A 17,598-nucleotide genomic window follows, 5' to 3' on the forward strand; every position below is an offset into this window, starting at 1 on the left:
CTTCCATTTGAAGTAATATTATCATGTGCATGCTTATTCTCAGAAGTAAATAAATACTGCTCCAGGGTGAAAATGAGAATTCAATTTAACTATGCTGTATATTTTTTCTTGTTCTGTTATAGAAGATTTTCTCCCTCCTCACAGCTAGGTAGAATAAGTGCTCTTTTTAGTGCAGAACATTTTTTATATGTTTCCAAAAAATGCCAAAAGTGATGTATTTTAAGTACAGTCATAACCTACAGGAAAGACTCAATTTTTGCTTGTGTAGCTAGAGCAGAATAGATTTCTGTGCATATTTATCACAGTGAGAATTGTATTTTATTGCACCTTTTCTGTCAAATGTGGTTAATATTTGTCCACATGGTAAAAATGCACACATATCCATTCATATTCTGTCATGAGAGTAGGATTTTGTTATCCTGTCAGCATAACAGCCTTTTGATACTAGATCAAGTTAAGCATCCATAGACAAAGTGCTTACTAAATGTTCATTTGTTCTGGTTTTTGCCTGTAGGGTCGGAAGAAGTCTGTAGTTTCTGTAGAGCCCCGGAATCTGATGCAGGGCTCCTACGCAGGATGCTCTGTTTCTGGGATGACCCTAAAGTATATGTATGGGGTAAATGCCTGGAAAAACTGGGTCCAATGGAAAAATGCACAGGAGGAACAAGGGGACCTGAAGTTTTCAGGTAAATTCTCTCTCTGTGGAAACAAATACTTAGCTGAAGAGCACTTGGCACGGAATGTTGTTCAAATAACAATTCGGATTAGGTATTACTGAGCTTTAAAGTATCTGTGGGTGGAGGAAAGATTTTACGGAATACTGTCTTATGTCTTCTCATACATTTAAAAAACATGGCTATTACATTCGTAATTGATCTGTTATCTGTTGTAACAGGCTCTAAAATACCAGATTCCTTTTCAGTATTAGAAATGTTACTCTTCTAACCTCCATTTCATGTTCATTTGAATGTAGTAATTCTTCAGTTGTAGAAGGGCTGCTCTAGGCAGCTGCAGATCTTTAGTCAGTTATTATCAGGCCGTAATTCTAAGTTGACAACACCAACTTGGCTCCATCTTTTTCCTCTGTAGCTGACACATTCACAAAGTATTTGTTTGTCAGCAGAACGGTTTGCTGTAAGAAAATTGTGTGCTGCAACATGAAAAACAGCTTGTTTCTGGGCTTTACAACTGGAAAGAAACTTTCCAAAGTCCACTTAGTCTGTGCTGCAGCCTGGCTGAAACTAACTTTAAAAGGCACAGCTTGTTCCTTGCATCTCATGAGGGCGATAGGCGATAATGGCAGTATAAATGTCGCTTTGGTTTTTCTTTCTACTTATGAATTATTTTCTTTTTCCTTACACAAGCCAGCAGTCCTGGGACTTGGCAGTGTCCAACTCCTCTATTCCCCAGTCTCAAATCTGTCTGACCTGTTTGCCCTGAGAGTTTTGTGGGCACATTTTCAGAGTCAGGCAGAGAATTTCAGTGAGTAATATAACTGAGCTTCTTGAGGATGGTGGGGAAGAGAGCAAACCGTATTAAATACTTCTGCAATGTGAAGGACTGACTGTGGCAGGGCTTATATAAGAAAGATCCCAAAGGGAAAGATTGTAGTTAGAAGGAGATCTGCTTTTTCCTCTTACATGGAATTTGTGTTGTCATTACATGAGAACAGCTGGGTTTTGTTTCCCAGAAGAAGAGTAATCACATGAGTTACTGTGTTTTTTTCTTGTGGCTAAGGAAGCAAATAATTACAGTCAGTTCCAGGAAACTGTGTCCATCACAGCCCCTCCCAGAAAGGTTCCCTTGTTGGTCTCAAGCAGGCACTTCTGTAAGTTGTGGAGTGCCCAAACCTGGTAATTTCCTTGCAGATCCTTTGATCAATTCCCTGGATGCTCTGCTTCTCTTGCCAAATCCCACACATGTCCCATTAGATTCTTCATTCCATTTCCCTGCCCTTAACTCATGTCCAGAACTATCAGGAAATACTCAAGATCTTGCTCTCACTCAGGATTCCCCTGAGTCCAGCTATGGAGGTGAAATCTATTTATTAACCCTCCGCTGCCAGCCTCAAGTGCATGCAGTCATTGCCACGTTCAGCACACTGCCTAACTTCAGCTTTAAATACCTGCAGCCTTGTTACTCACTTGCAGTGTTTGTGCTGGTTGCACATGCAGGTGGTTTGGCTTTTATTGTCCAAATCCTCATTAAATTGCTGACCAACAGATAGGAAATAGTTCACAAGTTTACTCATACAAGGTACAAGATAGAAGATTTAATAGTTCTATACTACAGAAGATTTAATAGTTCCTACAAGAAATAATAAGGAATGTGTGAAGATTAACCTGTTGAATTAAGTTAATTTTTCTAACAACTTTCTTGGCCACAGTTCGCCCTGTGAAGCTCAAGGAGGACATTCTCTCATGCACTTTTGCTGAGCTGAGTTTTGGCTTGTGCCAGTTTATTCAAGAGGTGCGGAGACCAAATGGAGAAAAATATGATCCTGACAGCATCTTATACTTGTGCCTTGGAATTCAGCAGGTAACTCAGACAATTAGGGTATTGCTGGCAACGTACAGAACTTGCCCTGGTTATTTATGCTTTATATTCATAGTCCTATGTAGCTGCTTGCTTTTTGTAGAGGAGGCAAGAATGTATAATTTTTGTGCTTATTCTTGTCTTAATCCCGCATTGGACTAATTTGTCTGGACGTTTTTATGGTCAAAATGAACAGGCTTCTTCTATACTTGGGAGGAACGTGGCATGGAGGGCAAGGTGTTTCTACCTAGGCACGAATCTTTAGGCTTGGTACCTTTTTGATTGTTTTTCACGTATAGGAAAGATTTGCTCCTCAGAAATACTTGCTTTATGATGGAATGTTAGATCTCAAAGAGTTGCTCTCTAACATCAAGGAAGAGGTTACTCAGCAAAGACTGAGCTCCTTCAGTGGCCAGACAGGTACCTGCTGTGTTGGCAAAATAAAGTACAATGGGAATAAGTGCACTGAAATTAATGAATGCTGGAAGTCATCAGCTAAGTCCTTACTACCTACCTTGAAACAGTTGCAGAACAAACCTAATATAATACTAACTTCTGTTTAAAACTCAGTATTCAGTCGTTTTCTGTTAGTGGCTTTTTTTGTTTTTAGAATAGCCAGCTTGTTCCTTTCCTGAACACTCATTTGGAAATGAGAACTCAAAAGCTACTTCTGCTGTAAAACCTACTGTTTGACTAGGCATTAATAAGGTCTGGGAGGAACAGTGATGTTTTCGTGTTCCAGTTTTGATGTATTTATTGATACAAACTCCTGACTTGTAGAAAACTTCTTTTAAATGCTGCTTGACAAGAGTTTAAGGGACTTTGTCTTGATGCTGTAAGTTGAGCTGTTTCAGCAGCCTGGCGCTGGGCCTGTGTCTGTTGCCAGGAGGTAGTAGCACGTGAAGTTCTTTTCAACACATAAATACTCAGTAACTCCTCTGGGTTTTCTGGACAGACTTTTTTCAAGAGTGTTTAACAGAGGGTGATGATTTTTCAGAAAAGAGCTCTAGAGCTTGGAATATTAACAATAATTCTTGCTTAGATCTCTCATTTCATACTGGGGAGGTCCCTGTCCCTGCAGAAAGTTTGAGTTGATATCTCACTGAAGACTTCAGCAAAGATTTTTGGACCATGAGATGTTGGGACATAAGAAAGGAAAAGACTCTGATGTCCTGTATCTTCTCTGCAATGTTATATATAATCACAAACTGTATGTCTTCCTTTTTTTCTCTTGTAGTACCTGTTTGAGAATGGTAGAATAGATAACATTTTTACCGAGCCCTATTCCAGGTTTATGATTGAACTTACAAAACTTTTGAAAATCTGGGAACCTACAATTCTTCCAAATGGTAGGACAATTATTTTGTTTTGTGTAGCTGCATGACAAAGCCATATGATAAACTAATATTTTCTCAGTGCCATGAAGCAGCATTCTCCTCTTTGTCCACCATGTACTTGTTTGTGGTAGACTAGCATCATGGATTTCATGTCTGTCTCTACCAGTCATGGATTACACTTAAATGTATCTCTGCCTTTGATCAATCTCTCAACTCCATTGAAAGAAAAGCTTTCCATTCTGGTAGTCAACATGCTAGTTCTTCTCTTCCCTCAAGTTTTATGGTCCATGCAGTTTATCAAGTTGGACACCAGCTCTATTAGTAAGATCTTATTTTCAGAGTACCAGTGAAACTCGAGTGATGTTGGCAATTTCATACATGTATCCATTTAGAAAATTAACTTTTTCTTTAGTACAGAAATAATCCAGTTACTCATAGAGTGCTGCATACAGTGCTGGGGCTTGGGATTTTTTCACTACAAATGTCTTATAACCCCCCATATGTCCTTTTCCTAACTGACTTATGATAATCACAATGGGCTATTTGTATATAAAGATGGTACAATTTAAACTCACGCTCCACATCTTAGGAATTACACGTTTTTGCAGTTGGCTGACTATGGGTTAATACAGTGAAAGTAGAACTTAGTGAGATTCTCCTCATGTCTGCAATCTTCCTTTATAGCCTTATCTCCATTCTTCAGGTATTGGAAGATCATGCTGTTCACAACTTGGTTCTCCATGCTCCCTCTTATGTTTGTGCCTGCAGTGTCCTTGGGTTTATTGGTATTACAATTGTTTATGATAGGTCTGAATTTGCAGTTCATTAAGGTAGAAGATTAGCTGAAAGAGGACTTACATGCATCTCTGGCAAGATCTGCCTTCTCAGTTGTACTCATTTCTGCCTTCCCACCCTGCTCATGCATGATGTTTCCATTGCTTTGGGAAAAAGTCTGAAAATCTTCTAGATTAGACACAGCCTGTAAAAGCTGTTCATTTGTAACTGAATGGAGGGACAGCCTAAAACTGCATAAATAACACTCTTCTTTTTTCTTTGCCCACTGTTTCTAGGTTATATGTTTTCAAGAATTGAAGAGGAGCACTTGTGGGAATGTAAACAGCTGGGTGCATATTCCCCTATTGTTTTATTGAACACGCTTCTGTTCTTCAACACCAAATACTTCCAGTTAAAGAATGTCAGTGAGCACCTGAAACTGTCCTTTGCCCATGTTATGAGGCGCACCCGAACTCTGAAGTATAATACTAAGATGACATATTTACGTTTTTTCCCACCCTTTCAAAAACAAGAGGTAGAATCAGGTGAGTGCTTTCTGATCACCTCTGTTTTGGCAATTATATTTGCATTGCCTGTTCCTTGTTTTTTTAAGGGGCTGTTTTTCACTGAACTTCTGTGATGCCCTTTTTGTGTATCCAGATAAATTATCTGTAGGCAAAAGGAAACGCAGTGAAGATGAGGAGATTCCAGCAGCAGTGGAAATGGCTGAAAATACGGATAATCCCCTGCGATGTCCAGTCCGACTTTATGAATTTTACTTATCAAAATGGTAAGTGGCAGAACCTGATTTTTGATCTGTGTGTAGATTAGAACAGGCATTTGGGCAAAGGTCCCACTCAGAGCTTTTGTGCCTGTGCTGTGGGTTCCTCTCTGCAGTTCCTGGTCTCTCAGTGTGAATGGAATCATGGTGATAGCACTTCCAGCATCAGCACTGCTGTTAGACTCAGCAGTATGTGTTACTGGTGTTGAGTCAAGAGTAGAGTTAGAGAGGGATGTGTTCTTTAAATGCCTCTTTACACATCCACTGGGTATAAATGTAAATGGAGGGCATTACTACAGTGACTGTGGCATTCTTACATCCTTTAATTCCCATACAGGATCCTTCTTTTGAGAAGATTGTAACTAATATCCTGCCATCCTGTGAAAGAGGGTAGGAAAAGTGTGAATTAGGTAAAACTGCTGATTGATAGCTTTTACCTGCTGAAATGTGAGATTAACTTGTATTTAGAAGTTAGAAAGAAGACTGTATAGCAAGGACATAGATAGGAGTCGCCTGCTTCTATATAAACTTCCAATAGAACATTGAGCAGGTGGAATATGATGTTCTTCTCTTTTCAAAGAAAATACACATGAAAAATGAAACAGCATCTCATTAGTGTCAGCTAAAATTCAAATAAATCACCATCAAAAATGCACCTACTGAGCTTACTACAGATAGTTCCATTACTTAGGAAAGATGGGCATAGCAGCTGTCCTGACTCTTTGTCTCCCTCTTCTTACCTCCCTTGGCTTCACTTACATATCATTAGAAACTCTTAGCTGTCCTTGGGCTGGGAAAGCATTATCGTGCTCCTCATACATTACAGCTGAGCCCCTGCAGTAGTGCAAGCAGCAGTAAAAATTCACTTTGCTGGTTTAATGTGAATATTCCAAAACCAGACAGGAGGGATCCTTGCTCTGCGGGGTTTTGTGTCTTCCTACCAGAGCCTGAAAGCTGCCTCAGAGCCAGTCTTTCAAGCAGATGGGCTTACCATTCCTCACCATGAGCGGGCCAGCTGGGATTTAGTTTAGCTAGCTCTTGAGCATTCCCTGTGCGGAATTGCACAGCAATTCTGGAAAACTAGAACCCCTTTCATTCAGAGATTGACTGTCAAATGCATCTATCAATCATGCCAAGATGCTAGTACCATTAATTGGATGATACTGTCATTGAAGAACCACATCTGTAAAGGAGTCTATAATTTTCTTTGTTTCTAATGCTAAGTGACCTGGAAACAAGTTAACTGTTCCCTATGTAGAAGGGGGGAAGCCAAGTCACTAACAAGGAGATTTTAATTAGGCTGTTCAGATTAGTGTCATCATCTTAGTGTAACTTTCATTTTCTTTGCTGTCTCTCCTGCACGTTTTTGTGAGCAGGACTGTTGATGCTGCCTTTCGATAATGTGCTCCTGCTTTCTTTATGTTGACAGTTCTGAAAGTGTGAAGCAGAGAAGCGATGTATTTTACCTTCAACCTGAGCGCTCCTGTGTACCCAATAGCCCCATGTGGTATTCCACATTGCCAATAGACCCAGGAACCTTGGACATCATGTTAACACGTATTCTTATGGTGAGGGAGGTACACGAAGAACTTGCCAAAGTCAAATCAGAGGACTCTGATATTGAGTTATCAGACTAACCGAGGTGGGGTATTTTCCTTTGACTACACATCAGAAGCACCAAACTGTGAATACGTCCAGCCTTTGGAAAATGTGTATCAAAAAAAGCCAAGATAATGTCACCTACAGGCATATTTTGAATCACAGTGGATGTACAAACTGGAACTGGAAGGAAGCAAGCTGTGTAAGCTGCAAAAACCAACGTCCTGTGGCACCGCTAAATCCTCTGAACAAATTCCAGATGAACTAACCCATTTGAGTGGTGCATAAATCCTTTATCTGTTTAGGATTTAAAACAATTGTGAGATATTTTAAAGGAAAATGGTTGTGTGAAACCTACCATAACAATGTTGGGCATGGAGAGCTAGACTGTGGCTCACGTGACTTCTCAGCCCGGTGGCTGGCAGTCCTTGCTGCCAAAGAATGCATGGAGCTCCTAGAGCTCTTCACGAGGCCAGGAGAGGAAGTGGTGGTGCTCAGGCAGACACCTTCCGTTATAAATACACCTACACATGCTTTTATAGTTGTTTTTGTTTGGAAACTGGGATCAAGTGGTAGGAAGGCAGAAGCCACTGGCTGTCGAAATGGACAACTGTCTGGCTGCTGTTAAATGGGTCACACGATGCCAGAATCTAGCTCTCGGTCCAGGCCAATTCCAACTCTTAGCTCTGTTTGGTCTTCAGCGTGGAAGAGGTGCTGTAGGTCCAACTTCAGAGCGATCATGTTACGGGATGAACATTTCTGGGGTATGTACAGGAGAGTGACTGTCCTGGGGTATGTGCAGAAATCCCTTCCCTAGCCCAGTAGCTCTGCAGTCTGTTGATATAATCTAGCAAATACTGTGGTGCGCAGAAATTGTTTTTCCCTTAAGGCAGCTTTCCTTTCTCCTCTTTCCCTACTCCAATGGTTTTGGTTATTTTATAAGGCAAATCTGGAGGGCCTTGTCATTTCAAATGGAAGATACACTCTTTCCACCTTTGCAACGCGTGCAGTGTTGTGCAAAGGATGCAGTATTACTTTTGACAACTGAACTGTGGTAGAAAATTACCATGTGTGTTTTTTTTCCCACCCCACCCAAAGAGATTTAGTCATAGTGTTGGAAATCAGAAGAGATTTTTTTAAGGCTTGGCTGTTACTGCGTCTTTTGGAAGAGAAAAGCTCCCACGTTGTGTTTGGAGGACAGGACATTATCAGATACTGTCTGTAGCTCCCCTTTTCTCAAGCTATAGATGTGTGTTTCTGGTGACCAGTGGTCACAAATTCACTGGAAACCCAAACTATTTTTAAAAGAAGAGAATTGTATGGTTTTGATGTAGCTCTGGTCAGTTACCCATCTTCTGTAACAGGGGTCTGATATTTGATCTTGTCACTAAAATTTCAAGAGATGAAAATCAACAGCCTTGAATTCTGTTTCCTTTTTTCCTTTTTTTGGTTTGGTTTTGTTTGGTTTTTTAATTATTTTTTTAGCAGTAACAAAAGTAATTTAACAAAAAATAAAATCAGAAAGTAGTCTATTGACGTCGTGTACTCGGTAGTCCTGTCCCTGCCTGTAACAGATTTCACTGATGTATTTTTTAATACAGAAAACTATGTGAAAAGTAAACCTGCCCCTGATTCTGTCTGATCAAAGGCCATCTGTGTCTGTCATTTCTGATCGAAGATGCTGCTTTCTCCATGTCCTGGCTTAGCGGTCCATAATACATACCCTGCCAGTGAACTACTAAGGCTCTTGGAGCTCAGGGATGCTCCTGCAGACTCGTATCTTGTTCCATGAACACTAACCGGTCCCTCCCCACAGTCAAATAGCAAAATAGCAGGCACAGTGTTTTGGATTGGAATGGTTGATAGAACGTTTCAGGGAAAACAAAATCATTCTGGAAGGATTAGTTTGCGTGTCTGTAGGGGACTGAAGAAGTCTGAGCTGTGTCTGTTGCACACGAACCTTGGCAGTAGGAGAGGGAAGGGATCTGGGGATTCCGTACTTCTTGGGCATCCCTTTGGCTGATTTCTCACTCCCTCCTTCCCTGACATCCCTCCCCAAGGGAGGATTCCCCAAGGGAAAAAAGCAAGGGAGCAGTTAGGATAAGCTGTTGGGGGGGCAGGCTTTGGTTGGGTTGAGATTGCCTAAAAAACAATACCACATCTGCGTTTTCACTTATTAGACAGTAACAGAAATATTCCCATAAAGTAGGATATTTGTATCTTATGAGAAACTTACTCATTTTCTTCCTCTGAAGTCCCTCACTCTTTCTTCTCTGTGAACACTTTCACGTACGTCAATTTTTTCCAGGTACTTGGAATGAAAGACGTTTGCCTTTCATGCTCTCTCAGCAAGGAAAGATAAATCACTTTTAAGCTTGACTGAAAAGCAAAGTTGTCAGCCATTGTGCTAACTGCTTTTACATCATGGCTCTGAGCTGAGAAGGGGTTCAGTTCAGTTCAGTGATACGATTAGCAGAAGAAATAGTTTCAGTTTTAATTTCCCTGGTCAGATACCTTCTGCTTGGAGGCCCTTTGGCCAGGGAGTGCTTGGGCTGTTTTTGCCTCTTGAGGAATTGCTGGTGAGCCTGGCTGGAGTTGGCACTGATTTACAAGCTGGATTGCCTTGAAGGATTAACATTATCAATAGATTTTTGTACACAGGATCAAAGTTCTGAGCACTTAAGTTCTTCATAATCAATAGATCCCAATCATTTGCTGAGCATGCAACAACATTTATTATTTGAAATATTCTTTTAGAGAGCAAATCAGGCTGTAGTCTCAGGGTGGACAGAGAAACAAGAAAGAAGAATTGAAGAGGATGCTTCCTGCTAACAGGGGTTCTATCTCTGTGCTATCCCGCTGCAAGACACATGTTTAACCCCTTCATGGCACAGCTCTGCAGCCCGGTTTGGGAGCCTGGCAGCGAGTGTGCCACGTTACCCCTCACCACGCGTGTTCTCAGTGCTGGCTCTTTGGATTTTTGCAGAGATCTTTGTTTAAAGTGCTTCTGGAATGTGGCTGCTTCCTTTCCACCCCTAACTATCCTGTGATTCTATTCTATGATACTATGACCTGGCAGTTCTCCCTGGGAGAGGTGCTCGCTGCAAACCTGCTGCTCTCTCTTGGCTTCGGTTGATGAAAGGAGGAAACGGCGCTTGCTGAACACCACAGAATTAAGTGCAAATTGAATTATCTTACAAATTACTCGGCTAACCACTGTCTAAAAGAAACCCCCGGATTTCTCTGGCAGTCACCTCCTCAGAGACTTGAAACAGCAGCAAAGGCTCATTTCGCGTTTCCCCAGGGTGTGCTCCTGCAGCGGCGAGGCTCCACTGGTGCTGGTTTAGTGCCAGGGGCACAGAAGGGACTCTTGAGTGTGCAATAAAGTCTTCAGGTTTTGGTAACAATCTCAGTAACTCTTCTCAGTCCCTTGAGCACGTTTCACTGTTGCCTTAAAAACAAGCAAGCAGAACAAATGCTCGTCTATAAAATCCATACAATGCTCTTCTCAACCCACCAGCACTGTGCTCACTGTCTAGGTTGGAGTTTTGCTTCCATCAGCACAACGGGTTCTCCCCTTTTTTCTTCCACATGTCATCTGTTTTAAACATTCCTAACAGAGCTGAGTGCTAGCTCCGGTCAAGGGAGAGTTGCAGAGTTGTGGAATGGTTTGTAAAGTCAGAAAGGCTCAAAGGCACTTGGGTATCTTGGATTCTTCCAGCTGCAGAACTTAGTGTCCATTGGACATAACATTCACTAAGCTGATGGGTTTTCAGCAGAGGTATGTTTTTTGTTAAAGAAATAAACCCTGAAATAGCTGAGATTAGCGCCTGCTTGCAGGGAGAAGGGAGTTTATTTCAGTGAAACAGTCAAGCTAAACAAAGCATCAAACACCAGCTCTCAAAAGGCATCCTGAGTGCACAGTAACACAAATCCAGCCCAGCTTCCTGGTGTTCAGACTTAGGGATGGGGAGGCTGCAACAACCACTTCAGCCACAGCAAGGTTAATGTTGTGGTTCATAGCCAGCTCTCAGACACGCCAACAAACAGCACGCCTAGGGGACTGAGCCCTGTGAGCTTTGGACTCTCTATTGTCTCTTCTACATCTGTAACACAAAAAGCCAGACCTTTGGAAAGGCCGTTTTGACCTGCTGGGAGCCCGGCTGCTGCTTTTGAGAGGAGGGTGTGGGGGATGACTTCTGACTTGCTCCCCAGTTAAGCCACCAACTCATCCTACAGCCCAGGGGCCAGTGGACACTTCACTCCCGTTGTACCAGTGAAGCCTCATGTTCCGTCCCTCGCCACTCTGTACCTCGGTTGTACCCCTCTGTAAATTGGCCAGACTTTCCTACCTCGTTTGGGCATTATGAGGCTAAATTCTGTCGGATGCTTTGCAGCCCCGTGATGAAAGGTGCTATATCACTGCAAAGTGTTACTTCAAAAGATTTAAATAGGTCACCAGTGCATCATAACCTATATTAAAAAAAAAAGACTTTTTCTTATATGAGAGTTTATAGAGTTCAATGTATGGTATTAATAAGTGAATTATGGAGACCCCAAAAATAGTTTTTGTTTGAATCGTATCTGTATTCTGGAAAAGTGATTAAAAACCTTTAACCTTAATAAAAGAGTACATCCTCATTTCCTGTATCATGTCGGAATCTGAGCTTAAAAGCAGACTTGCAGAGATTTTAAGGGCGGGGGGGGAGTTGTTTTTAGGGACAAATATTTAAGGTAAAATTGGAAGCACAATGAAGGACGATGGTGTGTGAAGGGCAGAAGCAGTGGGGCAATACTGTGGCCACTTCCTGACTGCTGCTTATCTCAGGTAATTAACTGCAGGGAAGAGCCACTGAGACCCAGCTGGCTGCCATCGAGCACCTTGCTCACCTGCGCTTGGGGCACAGCACAGGACACGCAGCACGTGTCAGCCCAGTCTGCCGTCCATCCCCACCCCTGTGTGTATCAAACATAGTTTATAATGCACCTACCTACAGCCGTTCGGGGGGAGTGCAGCACTGTAAAAACTCCCTCCAGCTGGAATCTGTGCCTGGACCCCTGCAAATCCTGAGGCACTTGATGGGTACCGGGAGGCCGAGCGCACACCAACCACCACAACACCCTGCCTGCACATCACCTTTATTGGTTTCATTGCTCAAGCTTAGCCACAGCTCCTATGAGGGTGGGCAGGTCTCTGGGGGCTTCCCAGTGCCAGCCAGAATCCTAATCCTCATCGCTGTTTTGGCTTTCTTCGTCTTCATCACCTGGAGGCTTCTCCTTCCCCTTGGACAACTTGGCACCAATTGCTGCACCTGATGGCCCAAGGATAGTTGTCAGCCCGATTTTGGCACCAAGAGACAAACCTGCAGCTCCTGCAAACAGTGAGGTGTGATGCTCCAAGAGCATTGATGCTGCCCACCGAGGGACCCAGCACAGGGCAGAGATAACCAAGGACCTCTCTGGACTGTACCGGGGAGCGCGCACAGCTCCACGAGGGCAGCCAGCCCCTTCCTGCTGTCCCTTTCTGGCTCTGGCCAGCGCCGTTGATGACCACAAGCGCTGCTCTTGCCAGAAGAGCAGATGCCTGCAGCACAGCCCCGAGTCCTCAGCCTCGTGCCCTACCCAGCACGTCCCGACTCTTCCCACCGCATCGTGGATTCATCCCTTCCCCACGGTTTTGGGCGATCCACACCAGCGATGGGCTGAAGGTCTGCAGCGGCTCTACAACAACCCGAGCGCGCGCCCCTGCCATGAACCCAGCGCAGGTCCCCTGCCGTCCCCACTCACCGATGGACTGCAGCACGGCCACGGTGCTGCCGGCAGCCACCCCCCCGCCGTTGGCTATGGCAGCTGCTGACATCATTTTGGCAGCAACGGAGCCGGCGGCGATGCCGGTGGATGTAAAGCCCAGTGCACCGACGGCCACTGGGATGCCAATGAGCACGGCTCCTGCAGGCAGGACACTGCAGGGTTAGCGTGGCCTCGGCGACCGCATCTCCTCCTGCCACCAGCGCCATGGATCCGGCCCCCCAGAAAGCACAGAGGTGTCAGGGTGGGGAGAAGGGGCAGGGCGTGCAGGGACACCCAATCCTCAGGGACAACAGAGGAGAGGGACTGGGGAGGGAGAGGGTGCTCAGGCATTGGAACGGGCTGCCCAGGGCAGTGGTGGAGTCACCAGCCCTGGAAGTGCTCAAACCCCATGTGGACGAGGCCCTCAGTGCCATGGGTGAGCAGTGGCCGTGGCAGTGCTGGGTTGGACTGGATGAGCTGAAAGATCTTTTCCAACGTAGCTGATTCTATGAGAGGAGAGAGGACAGCAAAGGGGGGCAGAGGGAGGCGAGGGGAGGCCCGGCAGCGCTGCGGCAGCGGGTGCAGGCTGGTTTCCAGTGCTGCCCCGTCCCTCGCAGCAGCCCCCCCAGCCCGACCATGTCCCCCACTGCCAGCCCAGGGACGGGGCTGGGCAGCGACCCCGAGCATGGCTCCTCTGACGCCCTGCCCTCACCTGCTCCGACCGTGGCTCCGATGGCTGCTCCCATCAGTTTACTCACCATGGCTAAAGGAGAAGGCAGAGGGAGGGCAGGGGTGGGCAGGCAGCTGCAGCTGCCCCCAGCTCGCCTCTTCTCCCTTTCAGCTGCCCGCGGGATGGGCAGATACCAGCGGTGAGGGCAGCGGCAGGACTGGGCTGGGGGGGAAGGGAGATGGGAGAAGGGAGATGGGAAGAAGGGAGATGGGAGAAGGGAGATGGGAGAAGGGAGATGGGAGAAGGGAGATGGGGAGAAGGGAGATGGGAGAAGGGAGATGGGGAGAAGGGAGATGGGAGAAGGGAGATGGGGAGAAGGGAGATGGGAGAAGGGAGATGGGGAGAAGGGAGAAGGGAGAAGGGAGATGGGGAGAAGGGAGATGGGAAGAAGGGAGAAGGGAGAAGGGGAGAAGGGAGATGGGGAGAAGGGAGAAGGGAGATGGGGAGAAGGGAGATGGGAAGAAGGGAGAAGGGAGAAGGGGAGAAGGGAGATGGGGAGAAGGGAGATGGGGAGAAGGGAGATGGGAGAAGGGAGATGGGAAGAAGGGAGATGGGGAGAAGGGAGATGGGGAGAAGGGAGATGGGAGAAGGGAGATGGGGAGAAGGGAGAAGGGAGAAGGGAGATGGGGAGAAGGGAGATGGGAAGAAGGGAGAAGGGAGAAGGGGAGAAGGGAGATGGGGAGAAGGGAGATGGGAAGAAGGGAGATGGGAAGAAGGGAGATGGGAAGAAGGGAGATGGGGAGAAGGGAGAAGGGAGAAGGGAGATGGGGAGAAGGGAGATGGGGAGAAGGGAGAAGGGAGAAGGGGAGAAGGGAGATGGGAAGAAGGGAGATGGGGAGAAGGGAGAAGGGAGAAGGGAGAAGGGAGATGGGGAGAAGGGAGATGGGAGAAGGGAGAAGGGAGATGGGGAGAAGGCAGAAGGGAGATGGGGAGAAGGGAGATGGGGAGAAGGGAGAAGGGAGATGGGGAGCACCGCGGGGTGCCCCTCAGCCGTACCTGCCCGCGGTGCTGGCCCCCTGCCCGCCGGTCGCAAAATGGGCCCGAGGCCGGGGCTGGGGCTGGATCCTTCCCGTCCCGTCCCGCCCATCCCCGTCCCGCCCCGGGGCCGTCCCCGCTCGGCGCGTCACGACCGGGTGGAGGCGGCGGAGTTGTGCGCTGGGGGGGGTTTATTCGGGGGTCGGATACAGCCGATACAGGGGAACGGGGGAGATGCAGGGGGTGGCAGCGTGGGGACGGGTTGGGGGGGTCCCGGTGGGCACGCGGGGGGTCAGAATGCGATAGCCCCGATGACAGCTGACAGCGCTGACAGCGCAGCCTTCACGGACGTGGGCAGTCCTCTTGCCCCTGAGAAAAAGGAGGAGAAATCAGCCTGAGCCCCCCCCAGCCACGGCGTGGGGTCTCCACTGGGCCCCATCGCTTGGAGGAGCCCCCCAGACCTCACCATCCAGCATCCCCATGGCCAGCACACCCAATGGGGCCACGACGGGCACCCCGAGCAGACGGGACCCCGGCTCCCCCCGCTCCTGTGGCCAACCCCAAGCCCCCCCCCAAGCTGCTGGTACCACCCAGGGAAGCCAAACCAGCCCTGGCTGCCCCCCAGCACCGCACCAGGCGCACTCACCAAGCGACTGCAATATGGCCACCAGGCTCCAGGCAGCCACACGGCCACCGTTGGCTATGGCAGTGACAGACATCAGCCTGGCGGCCACAGACCTGGCTGCGATTCCGCCCGCGGTGAAGCCCAGGGCGGACAGGGCCCCGGGCACCACGACCACGGAGAGCCCTGCATGGGAGAGCAGCAGCGGTGACCTCCCACAGGCACACGCGTGTCCCCGGCCCCGATTCACTCCCGTGACCCCCAGCCCTGAAACGAGGGGGCCCGGAGGGCAGCCCAGAGCGGGGCAGGGTCCCGTGGCCAAACCTCCCTTCCTGGGGCACCAACGGGCCCCCTGGGACAGGCCAAGGGGAAGAAGGGGCAGCACCCCCAGGGGGGTCCGTGTGCGCAGAGCAGCAGCGCCAAGCCGCAGGGAAGTGACTCGTTTCCACGCAGCATCACCCGTCCCCGTGTCCCCGGTGCCTTACCGATCCCCAGGGCCGCCCCGATGGCAGGGCCAACAAGATCTGGAACAGAGACATCGAGGGCGGTCAATCGGCCGGGCCGGCAGCAACACCAGGGGCTCCCCGCAGCCCTGCGCACCGGAGCATCCCTGTGCCCCCCCCCCCCAGGATCCCACCTTCCCCAGGCCCCCCCGCCAGCCCCGGCCCCACGGGACCCCACTCCCCCCCCCGTGCGCGCCCCGCGCTGCCCCGAGCGCAGCTCACCCATGGCCGGAGCGGGAGCGAGCCCGAGTCCGCTCCTTCCGAGGGCGAGAACAAAGAGCAGCAGCCGCGGCCCCGCTCTGCGCGCTCACGGCCACCCCGCCCCCTGCCCCGCCCCACAGGAGCCCCCCCCCCCCCCCCCGCGCAGACCCTGGGGCCCAGCCCGACGGGGGGAGCAGCCCCAGCCTTTGGTGTCGTCCCCCCCCCCGGGGGCTTTGTTCCCAGCCGCCCGCCGCGGGGCCCGAGCCCCACGGACCCGTCCCTGCGCCGCCCGGGGCCGGGGCTGGGGCTGGGGCTGGAGCTGGAGCTGGAGCTGGGGCCGGAGCTGGAGCTGGGGCCGGAGCTGGGGCTGGGGCCGGAGCCGGGGCTGGGGCCGGAGCTGGGGCCGGAGCCGGGGCTGGGGCCGGAGCCGGGGCTGGGGCCGGAGCGGGAGCGGAGCCAGCGGCGCCGCAGCTGCCCCGTTCCGAGCGGGCGGAGCCCGGGGCTGCTCCCGGGGCCCGCAGCCGGACCCCCCCCCCCGGGCCGGGTTCAGCGAGGGGGCAGCGGTGCCGTGGCGCATGCGCCGCTGCGGCTGGTTGAAGGGGACCAAATCCAGTTGCAAGTTGATCTGGTTCCTTTTGACCAGCCCCAGGGACGCACCGTGTCTGCGGAGGCGCTGGGGCGGAAGGACCCGGTGCGGGAGGACCCGGTGCGGGGGTCCCAGCCCAAAGACACATACTTCTTAACATTCCATAACGCCGGCCGACTCCATATGGGCATATGAAGAAGTATGTAGGGTTGGGAGGGAGAGCTGGGGTTGCCGGGCACCGTGGGCTCCGGGTGATGGGACCCTGGAAGGAGCCGGTGGCCGCGGGGAAGCATCTCCGGCCCCCGGGGCATCCCCCCTTGGTGGAGGCACTGCCCGCATGGACCCGTAGCGCCCGCAGCCACCCTGGAGCAGGGGGAGGACACGGCCGCGGCCAACGCACGTGCCCGGGATGCGGCTCCTGCACGGGATGCTCAGGCCGGCGATGCCCCCACTGCGGGGCAGGGGCTGCCCTTCGCGGGTGCTGGGGTGCTCCAGGACGTGTCCGAGGCTCAGCTCTGGGGCACTGCTGAGGAGATGGGGCTGTGTCCTGCGAGCCCGCAGAGGTGGGACCCCAATGGCCCTGGCTCTTGGCAGGGTCCCCACTGCGGCTGCGGTGCTGGGTCAGGATGCACCTTGCAGCACCCCCAGGACCCCCCACACCACCCTGTCCCCCTCCCTGCTGCAGCCCATGCGCCGGAGCACTGGGTGCATCTCAGTGCCTCTGAGGCCAGCACTGAGGGCACCCAGCACCCTCTCCCCATGCTGCAGCTCCGCGCAGGGGAGGCTGGAGGTGCCATTGCCCATGGGAGGCTCAGCTGAGACCTCAGGAGCTTTCAGACCCCACTGGGGCTGCGGGGGAGCTCCCCAGCCCCAGCACAGTGCCCAGGGCAGGGCGATGGAGGGGACGAGCACCACCACAGCCCAGCCCCACTCTGCCCCCCATCAGTCCCGTTCCCACCTCTGCCCATCCCCAGCGCCCTTCCCATCCCTGTACCCCGGCTGGAGCCGTGCCATGGTGGCTCCCAGGCCTGGCCCCTGGTATCCTGGGGGAGCAGGACCCCGGCAGGGACGCATCGTGGCCGTGACTCAGCGCCGGGAGCTGCGGCCACGCGTGCTGCAGCTCTCTGCAAGGAGCCGGTGGGTGCCAAGTGCATGCTCACGGCAC

At 50.0% G+C, this 17,598-nt stretch overlaps 3 protein-coding genes across 13 annotated transcripts in view; 1 reads left to right on the forward strand and 2 right to left on the reverse strand.

Moving 5' to 3' along the window:
• ZMYM4 (zinc finger MYM-type containing 4) overlaps window positions 1-11,667 on the forward strand; it is a 39,185-nt gene extending 27,518 nt beyond the window's left edge. For 6 of the 7 annotated variants that reach the window (XM_065697904.1, XM_065697905.1, XM_065697909.1 and 3 more), the window contains 6 exons: window positions 515-686; window positions 2,387-2,538; window positions 3,773-3,884; window positions 4,943-5,191; window positions 5,307-5,436; window positions 6,857-11,667. In XM_065697904.1, coding sequence (XP_065553976.1) covers window positions 515-686; window positions 2,387-2,538; window positions 3,773-3,884; window positions 4,943-5,191; window positions 5,307-5,436; window positions 6,857-7,064 — 1,023 coding nt within the window. In that variant the 3' untranslated portion in view covers window positions 7,065-11,667. Of the gene's footprint in view, window positions 1-514; window positions 687-2,386; window positions 2,539-3,772; window positions 3,885-4,942; window positions 5,192-5,306; window positions 5,437-6,856 lie in introns of those variants that run through there. The other variant, XM_065697910.1, reaches the window with a different exon arrangement.
• A 482-nt stretch (window positions 11,668-12,149) lies between these two features.
• Window positions 12,150-14,641, reverse strand: LOC136023460 (interferon alpha-inducible protein 27-like protein 2A). Of its 4 annotated transcripts, XM_065697914.1 has the most exons (5): window positions 14,543-14,559; window positions 13,529-13,579; window positions 13,223-13,322; window positions 12,814-12,975; window positions 12,150-12,398 (listed from the first exon to the last, which is right to left on the reverse strand). In XM_065697914.1, the coding sequence occupies exons 3-5, from the start codon at window positions 13,248-13,250 to the stop codon at window positions 12,250-12,252; spliced, it is 339 nt and encodes a 112-aa protein (XP_065553986.1). In that variant the 5' UTR covers window positions 13,251-13,322; window positions 13,529-13,579; window positions 14,543-14,559; the 3' UTR covers window positions 12,150-12,249. The 4 variants fall into 4 exon arrangements, with proteins under 4 accessions (XP_065553986.1, XP_065553984.1, XP_065553983.1 ...); XM_065697912.1 differs by lacking the exon at window positions 13,223-13,322 and having other exon boundaries at window positions 12,150-12,338; window positions 14,543-14,641; XM_065697911.1 differs by lacking the exon at window positions 13,223-13,322 and having other exon boundaries at window positions 14,543-14,641.
• Window positions 14,642-14,694: 53 nt separating this feature from the next.
• On the reverse strand, window positions 14,695-15,966 carry LOC136023461 (interferon alpha-inducible protein 27-like protein 2A). Of its 2 annotated transcripts, XM_065697915.1 has the most exons (4): window positions 15,869-15,966; window positions 15,629-15,667; window positions 15,168-15,329; window positions 14,695-14,890 (listed from the first exon to the last, which is right to left on the reverse strand). In XM_065697915.1, exons 1-4 carry the CDS (start codon window positions 15,870-15,872, stop codon window positions 14,814-14,816), a joined length of 282 nt encoding a protein of 93 aa, XP_065553987.1. In that variant the 5' UTR covers window positions 15,873-15,966; the 3' UTR covers window positions 14,695-14,813. The 2 variants fall into 2 exon arrangements, with proteins under 2 accessions (XP_065553987.1, XP_065553989.1); XM_065697917.1 differs by lacking the exon at window positions 15,629-15,667 and having other exon boundaries at window positions 15,869-15,965.
• Between the last annotated feature and the right edge of the window lie 1,632 nt (window positions 15,967-17,598).

Source organism: Lathamus discolor, chromosome 18, assembly GCF_037157495.1.
Source record: "Lathamus discolor isolate bLatDis1 chromosome 18, bLatDis1.hap1, whole genome shotgun sequence".
Lineage (NCBI taxonomy): Eukaryota > Metazoa > Chordata > Aves > Psittaciformes > Psittacidae > Lathamus > Lathamus discolor.